This window comes from Panicum virgatum, chromosome 7N, assembly GCF_016808335.1.
Source record: "Panicum virgatum strain AP13 chromosome 7N, P.virgatum_v5, whole genome shotgun sequence".
In the NCBI taxonomy this organism is placed as follows: domain Eukaryota; kingdom Viridiplantae; phylum Streptophyta; class Magnoliopsida; order Poales; family Poaceae; genus Panicum; species Panicum virgatum.
In genome coordinates this window covers 44,864,983-44,874,591 of record NC_053151.1, presented here as the reverse complement: position 1 = coordinate 44,874,591, position 9,609 = coordinate 44,864,983, and the positions used below count along the sequence as shown (strand labels likewise).

At 44.3% G+C, this 9,609-nt stretch overlaps 2 protein-coding genes across 8 annotated transcripts; one reads left to right on the top strand and one right to left on the bottom strand.

Moving 5' to 3' along the window:
* Positions 1-1,171: 1,171 nt before the first annotated feature.
* Positions 1,172-2,127, top strand: LOC120681313 (serine/threonine-protein kinase STY13-like). The gene is made up of 2 exons (XM_039962821.1): positions 1,172-1,286; positions 1,790-2,127. The coding sequence occupies exons 1-2, from the start codon at positions 1,172-1,174 to the stop codon at positions 2,125-2,127; spliced, it is 453 nt and encodes a 150-aa protein (XP_039818755.1).
* Positions 2,128-2,685: 558 nt separating this feature from the next.
* LOC120682363 (YTH domain-containing protein ECT4-like) lies at positions 2,686-8,657 on the bottom strand. 7 transcript variants are annotated; one of them, XM_039964222.1, is made up of 8 exons: positions 6,011-6,536; positions 5,753-5,925; positions 5,358-5,434; positions 5,004-5,241; positions 4,800-4,867; positions 3,836-4,291; positions 3,515-3,727; positions 2,686-3,450 (listed from the first exon to the last, which is right to left on the bottom strand). In XM_039964222.1, exons 4-8 carry the CDS (start codon positions 5,236-5,238, stop codon positions 3,076-3,078), a joined length of 1,347 nt encoding a protein of 448 aa, XP_039820156.1. In that variant the 5' UTR covers positions 5,239-5,241; positions 5,358-5,434; positions 5,753-5,925; positions 6,011-6,536; the 3' UTR covers positions 2,686-3,075. The 7 variants fall into 7 exon arrangements, with proteins under 7 accessions (XP_039820156.1, XP_039820157.1, XP_039820158.1 ...); XM_039964223.1 differs by having other exon boundaries at positions 5,788-5,925; XM_039964224.1 differs by lacking the exons at positions 5,753-5,925; positions 6,011-6,536 and adding an exon at positions 8,370-8,657.
* Positions 8,658-9,609: the final 952 nt, after the last annotated feature.

The following is a 9,609-nucleotide window of genomic DNA, read 5'->3' as shown; positions in this document are numbered from 1 at the left end:
AGGAGCTCTCTCACTCTCCTTTCTCCATTCTTGAGTGATTCCCTTGAGGGATTTGAGTGAGAAGCAAGCAAGAGCAAGGATTAGTGCTAGTGAGCCTCATTTCCATCTCTTGAGCACTTGGTTTTGGTCAAACCCGCAGATTCAAGTTTGTTACTCTTGGAGCCTTGTGTTCCTAGACGGCTAGGTGTGCTTGTGATTGCTCAACCAAGATTGTGAGCTGCACAAGAAGTTTGTAATCTCCATTCCTCGCCGAGGAATCCATAGTAAGTAACCTTGGGCTTGAGAGGTGATCTCGCCCTTGGAAGAGGAGCATAGGGGTTCTTGAGCACCGTCTCTCGAATCCTTCCTCAACAGAGACGTAGCACCTTCGGGTGTGAACTTCGGGAAACAAATTCTTGTCTCCTTCGTGTTAGTTTACTTGATTTCATTGCCCTTTGCTTGTGAGACTTCATTTCTAGGGTTTGAGCTCGATCTACTCACTCACGAGTTTCTAGTGAACTTTGTTTGTTGGATATCAACCTTAAGGAATCCCTGGTACTCATTCTCTAGCTCGATCTACTTTTCTTACAGAGTTTCTTGCAGTTTCGTTTCAGGTCGTTCAAACCCGGAGACTCCGGATATAGCTCCGGATACTCCGGACCACCCAACCCGGAGTATCCGGGCATATACCCGGAGTATCCGGGATAGTCTGCGTCTGACATTTTTGTGAAGTGTTTTAAATTGCAGATTGCTTATTCACCCCCCCCCTCTAGGCATCTTAAGATCCTTACACCGGGTTTCAGCCCGGATACTCCAGGCTCCCCGGAGACTTCCCCGGATACTCTGGGTTTCAGCCCAGAGACTCTGGCAGGTTAGCAGGTGAACATTGAAAAGTCCGTCGTCGGCGATTCCGACCTCGGTTTGGGGTGGGGTTTGTTCCTAAAGGTTCCTAGGAGTGTGGGGAGTCTATTTTGATAGCTAAAACCTACATGCATTGGGATTTAAGAGCTCTATGTCATTAATGGTGAAGGTGCTTCAATGCCTCTAACCTAGAGCTATGGGGATAGATTGGGAAGGGGATGATCTCACCGGCGACAAGTGCAATACCGGCAAGGTCTTGAAGATGGTGGGGAGGGCTTGGTGAAGTTCGAGTTTGTCCTTTTTGCTTGAAGCTTTGAGGGAGGTGAAGAAGATGGAGGAAAAGCTTGGGGAAGCTCCTAACTCCAATGAAGAAGATGAAGTGAGGTGGTGCAGCTCGTCGGCGTCGATCTCCGGGGTCTTCCGGCGATGCTCCGGCGAAGGAGAAGGTGCTCAATGGTGGGGGAGATGGTGGAGCTCCTCCATGGCTTAGAGTTTGAGAAAGAGAGAGGGGAGTGAATGGGAGTGAGAGAGAGGGCTAGGAGGGGGTTCCCAGGTGTAGTGATGCTTAGACTGACGGATGGGGCTCGTGGGGGCACGTGGCATTCAAGTTATGTGTGTTTGACACGCGTTCAACATAGTAAACCTGGATACTTCGGGTTTCGTCCCGGAAACTCCGGACCAGGCAAACCCGGAGGTTTCAGATTGAAATCCGGACATTCCGGAAATCAAACCAAAGTCATTTTGAAGTTATTTGATGATGCACATGATGACATGATTAATTCTCAAATTAGTTTAGGGATGTTATAGGAGCCGCCGCTTGGTCGTCTCCTCCAACTCGAGTGATGCGGCTGCTTATGGTTATATTTTTGTGTTGTTTAAATCTGAAGTCATTCTGGCATATACATTAAAAATGGTGAGGATTCTTGACATCTTGATTTTCATCTTGCAGAGATGATTCAGCACAGGCCATATGACCAGAAAGTTGATGTCTATAGCTTTGGCATTGTGCTGTGGGAGCTTATAACCGGCATGCTCCCTTTTGCTAACATGACAGCAGTACAAGCCGCTTTCGCTGTGGTGAACAAGGGCGTCCGCCCAGCCATACCCCAGGACTGCCAGCCCACCCTTGGCGAGATCATGACAAGGTGCTGGGATCCAAACCCTGATGTCCGTCCGCCGTTCACTGAAGTTGTCCGGATGCTGGAGCATGCTGAGATGGAGATACTGAGCACCGTCCGCAAGGCTCGATTTCGGTGTTGCATCTCCCAACCGATGACTACCTACTGAATCTGACAAAAGGAGAGTTGAAAAAGCTCTTTGGAAGCATAATTGAGTGTATTTATCATATGTCAAGACTTTGCTCAGCTGAAGTAGAAAGCCCACCTGAGTGTATGGCTGTTTGTGTATATACTTAGGTGTAAGCCTGTTGTCTCCCAAATATTTCTCTCTCCTTAGAATATATAGCTAGTTTGTGTTTTCAGACTCTTGAGATGTTTTAGGGCTAGCCCATGTCCAATGTCCTGTTGTCAAAACACCATGCAGGGTTCCTATTCTTGTAACGGCCTTGTGTCCCTGGTGCTTTGTTCATGTGTTATAACCCTCCTGCTGAAATATGCTTATGCGCACAAACATGTGTTGCTTCAGTGTATATAGCATATATAATTTCCTGGCAATGGCTCTGTTCCAGTGGCAACAGTTCTGATAGTATCTGCCTTCAGCTAATCTGCAGAATTTGATCAGAGTTTAAAGCAATTTCACGTATTTCTGAGATATAGTTGTTGACGGAATAAGCAATCTGCCGCTAAAATAAAATACAACATAAACAATGCTGATCGAGGTGGCCACTGACCGGGTTGCTCCGGAGACGAAATGAAATGGGTAATTAGAGTAGTAGTGCAAGCTATACAAAAGCTAATATATATACGCTGCTCACCCTCATGGCCAAAATCACTGGGCATCATTCTTGAGGGGGCTCAATTAAAGTCAGTCAGAGAAGAATATAGATGAGGTGCAGGAAAATAGGAAGAGCTTACTAGCTTAGGAAGCTACGAAACTAGATTATAGCCTGCCTAACCGGTAGTGAAACAGAGCCTTTAACTCTAGCCTATCATGCTGTATAAACTAGGCAGCAACTCCCATTTTCGGCTATCCTTTGCCGAACTCGCCTCCATGACATATCATCGCATATATGATCCAGCTGCTGCTCAGAATTAATCATGAAAGGTGAACGAAAATTCAACCGCTTCCCTTCAAAAGGTTACCAGATTCTGCCGTTTTTGGAGTGGCTTCTTCAGTCTTCACAGGAGCAGCGGATGCCTTCTCAGCAGATGTGGTATCTTCAATCTTCAGACTGATTTCTTTGTCCTTGGTTTCTTCTAGATGGACAGCCTGTGCAAAGGTGTCTGAGATTTGAGTCATGATGCCTACCGCTTCACTGGCCTCCACAAGCTTCTGGGTCTTGGCATGAGCATATTGTACCTTAAGCTGCTGCCTATTATCCAACATAGCCTTCTCTTGTTGCTCATAGAAGTCGAAATCCTCAAGGATGGTTGTCTTGGCATCATGGTTCTTGAAGATGGCCAACATTTGGACACCTTGCTCTAGTTTTACCTGCAAGAGACCCCATCAGCACAAGGATCAACACAAGGATCAGGGATAATGTCATTCGTTGTACCTCCTGTGTGTCCCTGCTGTTTGTCACACGCTTGTCCTCATTGTTCCCCAGGATGATGTGCCGAACAAGGTTGTTTGGTACATCCTTAACAATGTGCCATTTCACAGGGAACTGGCCACTCCATCTGTCATTCTGCCAGTAATCGACGCTCATGTCAAAGTCGACAGGTCCAATCATCTCAGCTACACCACAGAACTGACCACTGCCATTAACCTGCAAAGAAATCATTCTGTAACCTGGTACTTGTAGGCCTGAAAAAATTGTTCTGTTTTCTCAGCAAAAGATAAAAAGAGAAACTAACAGTGAATGGAATGATCATACCGAGAAAAACAAGAAAATAGGACAATACTCTTCTTTGTCTTTTGCCTCACGATAAGCAGCATTTAGCTTTCTGTTCCCTGTGGCAGTGCTGGCCCAAACATTATACTTTATGCTTTTGTGAATGTGATCTTCAGTGTAGGACTTTATTACAAAGAATTTGGCATCCTTGTACTCAGTGACGAAATCAGGGTGGTTGTACTTCTCAGGATCAACTATTAATAATGCCTTTTTATTTTTATCCTCAACTGAAGAGCTCTCCACTTCTTTCTTTGTTTTGGTGGCTCTTGGGCCACGACTTTGCTCGTACAGAAAGTCAAGAGAGTCCTTCTCATGCTTGAAGCCTTTGTTGAAGGTGTCAAATCTGCTACTAGCACTGCAACATGGTCTACCACCTCCACATTTACCACCTTGTTCTAATGCAGCGTATGATCCAGAGTTATACATGGAACCCTGGTGCTGCAAGAATGCATGCCATCAGTTTTAAGACAACACAACTGGCATGGTAAGTGCAGTAAAAGAAAAAACACAAAATTGACTTTTAAAATCAATGTAGTAAGGGGGCGTTTAGTTCCCAAAAACAAAAATTTTTGGGTGTCTCGTCGATGTTTGACCAGATGTCGGGAGGGCTTTTCGAACACTAATTAAAAAACTAATTTCAGAACTCACTTGGAAACCGCGAGACGAATCTTTTGAGGCCTTTGACCGCATCATTAGCACATGTGGGTTACTGTAGCACTTATGTCTAATCATGCACTAATTAGGCTCAAAAGATTCGTCTCGTCGTGTACATCCAAACTGTGTAATTAGTTTTGTTATTTAATTACATTTAGTGCTTCATACATGTGTTCAAAGGGGAGGTGAAAATTTTTGGGAACTAAACGACCCCTAATAGAACCAACCATGGACCATAACACTAATATAATCAATGAAGAGCAAGCTAAAATACAATTGTATAACCGCATACCATTCCAGAATTCAGGGATACATTTCCTTGCCCAAAAAATTGAGGAATACCATTAGAATGCATTGGAACTGCAACAACTTCATAAAATCAGTACAAAAATGGCATGTGTACAAATAGTAAATATAAGTGACACCGAAAAACCTAAATTCAAATTTCATATATATTATGAGGAACCACATAGATATTAAGAAGATGAAATCGTACCTCCATCCAAAGAACCAAAAGGCTGATGGAAGCCAGGAGTTGGTGAGTAGTAAAGCTCATCAGGAAGGTAGTACTGGCGCAAAGGATCAAACTGTGATATCCCAGTAGCTGAACTTGAATATCCCATGCTTGGAGAAGCAGGTGGCTGGTAGTAAGGACTTGAGAAGGAGTAGAGCAATGAGAAATATGACTGGTTGTCTCCAAAGCTTGGCAGAGGGGAATAAGCTCCATACATCACCTGTGAATTGTTTGCATATTGAGGAGAAGCATTAGTAATCAGTTTTGCTATAAAATCACTTCAATCATGATCAAGAAAATTAAGAAACAGGAAAAGATCAACAGTCCAATACTTACAGGGTATGCAGCATTAAGACCCTCCGCACTCGCAACAGATGGATATTCTTCCCATTGACCCAAATGGTTTAAATATCCTGTAGAGGAAAGCAAAAAGGCTTAGATCAAGTAAATTTTTTTAAAAAATCACGGCCCTAAAAAGGTAGAAAATAACGAAACCACAATATGCTGCCTTATAAAAAACAAAAAAAGGAAAAGTTGAACTACGTTTTTTCTGCCCTTCCATAAGGCCAAGATAGAGCTAATCAGCTAAAGGCGGAACTTTTTCCAAAGAAAAGTGTGTTGTGGGAGAGATTTTAAACCATGCTATGCACCATCAATGCATGCTTTATGTGGTGCAACAATGTACCGGTAGGTGTAAGCATCAACATAGAGAAACAAAAATACAGTCTAACCTCCAGAAAAGAGTGCTTGTGGCTGAGAGGCATACACATTGGGCTGGTAGCCGAACTGTTGTTCTCCACCTTTTCTTGGGATAGACTCTTCTTGGGCACTTTTTGGTGACTCTAAGGAGCTTGCACCACACACCACAGTACTAGATATTTTTTTTATCTTTGCTCAAAACAAGCTGACAAAACAGCAATATTACTGTTAGTAATTCTTCATGTTCAGCAAAGACAAGGAAAACAACGAACAAGCATTACTGCCATAACCTTCTCTGTTGCATCCACACTCATGGAAGGATTTTTCTCGACTACAATCTGTGATTCCGATAGCACCATCAGGGGCGGGCCTACATTGTATCAAAGGTATTCAAGTGAATACCCATTATTTTTTGGCAAAACCTTTTACATATATAGAGTGTAGCATATGTATATGAATTAAAACTATGAATACTGGACAATATAACTGGCTTCCAAACTTCTAGTTTCTGTTTGGTGCTGAAAATCGTAGCACCCCACGTCCCACCCCTCCCCACCCAACGGCCCACTGGCCCATTAGCGATCAGGCAGCCAGTCAGCCAGTTTGACCGACAAGCCAAGCGCCTGTGTGTCCCCTCGGTCCCTCGATTCCCCAATGCCCAGCTGCAAGAGCGGAACTCTAGCTCCTCAAGTTGGCGATCTCGGCAGCAAGGGCGCAATCGATGAGGGCCGGACGAATAGACATGCAGGGACTTGTCGGCCGCGAGGATGGACATCGGTAGGGGCTCTATGGCTGGGTAAATGATCAGCGCCACGGGCATGGTAGCTGGGCGGGAGACGAGATACGAGTAGTGGCTAGGCCAGCTCCGCAGCCAGGCAGGAGCACAAGACTCTGTTGGCGCCTACCAGCGTCACCACCGGGAAGCAGCGATGACACCCGCAGACGCCAATTGGGGTTGCAGGTATTTCATGAACCACGAATAAATCTGCAAGCGCACAGAATACCATTGTAGCATTTTACCCAGGAGTATACCGGGGTGTCATTTATATTTCCGCAGGGAAGGCGGTGAATAAAAAGATATAGACTAGTTGATAAACTTTATCTAGATTGGATATTCAAATGCATAAACAGGGGTAAGATAAATAACATGGTAGGAGGTAGTGTGACACACACAAGTACTCGCAAGATAAATAAAAGAAAAGAAGATGGTATAGGCCGGGAGCAAGGCAGAAGTTAGAGCTCGAGTCAACTGTGCTAGGCTAGCTATATCTATGCCATCTTATGGTTAGATCGTCAGCGATTAAACTACACAACAGGGAGACTGCTATCGAAGTAACTAGAGAAGCCTGTATACCCCGGCGGCTTTATGCACCTCCTACCCCCCATATCGAACGTCGAGGATTACTAGGGCTCAAACAGGGCTGTCACCACCTGCCGGCTACCTCTACAAACCGTGGGTATAGTAGACAACCCGCAACACTTAGCTAATCTAGACACCATGTCTACACTAGTAAGCGATACTCTGCTAGCATCCCACGCGGAGCCCCCACCCTCCAGATGGACAGACATCACACTAGAGCAAACATACAAATACTGGAGTAGTTGATAGAGTTCTAAGGTCGATATGTTAACCATCGCAAGCATAGGGTGATCATGCAATGCAAGCACCAAATGATAACGCAACCAGATCAAGAAGCATATATCCGATAACTCAGAACATACTTCGAGTAGATATCGATAACTATAGTCTAATTCTATTACAAATTGTGCCCATGTCTTGGGGCTGCCGCTTTGCGCAGTGTGGTGGGGCCTCCACTGCTCCGCCGCTCCAACAATTGTGCCCATGTCTTGGGCGAGCAAGTAAAAGCAGGTCTGAGTGAAATTAAGCCTGAGCACAAGGTGAACTGACTAGTGATAAATTTGATCTTTATTTTGAAACTTAGCATTGTAATTTATAAATTTGGAGCTGTTAAAAAATTACACCTTTTGAAATTTTGAATACCCAGCTCTCAAATCCTGGGCCCGCCCCTGAGCACCATTACATCTATTCAAAAGGAACAATCATATGTAAGTTCAGCAAAGCAGCATAAGTTGAATTGTGATGGGCGCAAAGTAGACTGTAACAAATAAATATAATATGATGTCACTAACATGCCCAGCCAAACATGAACTAGGTAAAAAAAAAGGTTCTGATGATAGTAAATAAACATATGTATATGGTTCCAGATTCTGTGGCTAAATTTACATAAATTTCATGTGATCCCGGACATCAGAAACAAGCTCGCACAATACAGCAAACAGATGCTATTTCTTCAGGGGAGACTGAAGAAACAATGAATATGGATACATCATGAAGCGCTATAAACGGCAGAAGTTTTACAACTACATTTTCTCGAACTAAAATGCCCTAAAAAGCAATTGGAGCACATAACAAACTGACCATGGGCGAACTTAGCATCGGGGAATGGGGTTCAGTTGAACCCCGGAAAAATTTTTGGAACAATAAACTGCAAGTAGCACTCCACCAAGCAAAAAAGCCGCAACGAACCCAAGGCAATCGAGCATCCATCCAGCAAAGTAACGTTTGGAGTCAAGGGATCACAGCAAAGAGAAGATTCTGCAGACAGCTACTAGCAAGGGTTTCCGTACCAGCAAAAGAAGCCAATCCAAGCCTAGGTGGATTTCCAGTTGCCCACTCCACTCCGGCGGCGGAAGACGACGACGGGGACTCCAACGAGAGAAGGAAGAGAGGACTGAAGCGCAGTTGCGGCGGAGACAGGCTCGGCACGGAGGGCGGTGGCGTGGTGGAGGCTGGAGAGCAGGAGAGGGCCTGACGAGTGGAGGAGGAACACGAGGGTGACGAGTTGTGACTTCTGAGTGGTAGCTGTAGTGGTGAACTTATTTGAGGAGAACCGCGTATATTAGTATATGCTATAATAATTGTCTAAACTTAGAGATCTGTCGTTACATTGGATCGTACCCTTACTATTTCCTCTTTATCAGGCGCATACCACATCCTGCACTTGCAACGACTATGGACCTAATTTGCAGATCGGTGTATTTTTTTTTAAAGATTACATGTTATAACTCAAATACTCACAATGCACGCACACTCACCATCATACTCCTATAAGGATCTTTGAAGACCGGCAAATCATCAAGATTAACGAAATCACTACCACTAAAAGCACAACCTAGAATGTTAGGTCACATAGGGAGACACTCACCACCCTACTTCTATAAGGATCTTCGAAAAAGACTTGCAAATCCTTAAAATTAACGAAGTCACTACCACTAAAAGCACAACCTAAAATATTAGGTCTCATAGGAAGTCGAACACATAATCTGAGATGCTATCGAGGCTTCTATAACCACTAGGCTACAGACTTTTTCACATAGATCGGTGTATTTTCATATGTCCTCTTTTAAATATATGTGAGTAAATTAAATCATCCTAGAAACATTGTTGAAAAAACCTAGAATTTTTTATTTGAATTTTTTCCTATTGATGATTTTGTATGAGACTCGCGGTGGTCTACTTCTGGAGTTGGCATGATTCAGGCTACGGACTTGTTCATATCTGTGGGTACTTGCATTTGCAGATGAAGAAAAAAAGGAAGCTGAATTTTGGTGGCAAAGCGAGCAAGGGCTTTCGCAAATAGGGACAAGGATCTCATGACACCATGTGAAAACCATCGGAGCGAGGTCGACATCGAGTCCTCCTATCCCCCCTAACCCCTCTCGTCGGTCGCTCTCATCCGGAAGCCCTTTGCCAAGCCATCGTGAGTTCGTGACGCGGTCACAACGACGTGACGATGTGGACCTCATTCTTGTGAAGAAAGTTTGGACGAAGTTTAAAAAGCGAGGCGGCTAGGCATGTGAAGCCCAG

Coding starts and splice junctions, on each gene's coding strand:
- LOC120681313 (XM_039962821.1), top strand. CDS start 1,172: ATGGAGGAAAAGCTTGGGGAAGCTCCTAACTCCAATGAAGAAGATGAA. Junction 1,287..1,789: donor ATGCTCCGGCGAAGGAGAAG/GTGCTCAATGGT, acceptor TTCATCTTGCAG/AGATGATTCAGCACAGGCCA.
- LOC120682363 (XM_039964219.1), bottom strand. CDS start 5,583: ATGGAAGGGCAGAAAAAACGTA. Junction 5,242..5,357: donor GTCTTAATGCTGCATACCCT/GTAAGTATTGGA, acceptor AACAATTCACAG/GTGATGTATGGAGCTTATTC. Junction 3,728..3,835: donor CTATTTTCTTGTTTTTCTCG/GTATGATCATTC, acceptor ATTTCTTTGCAG/GTTAATGGCAGTGGTCAGTT.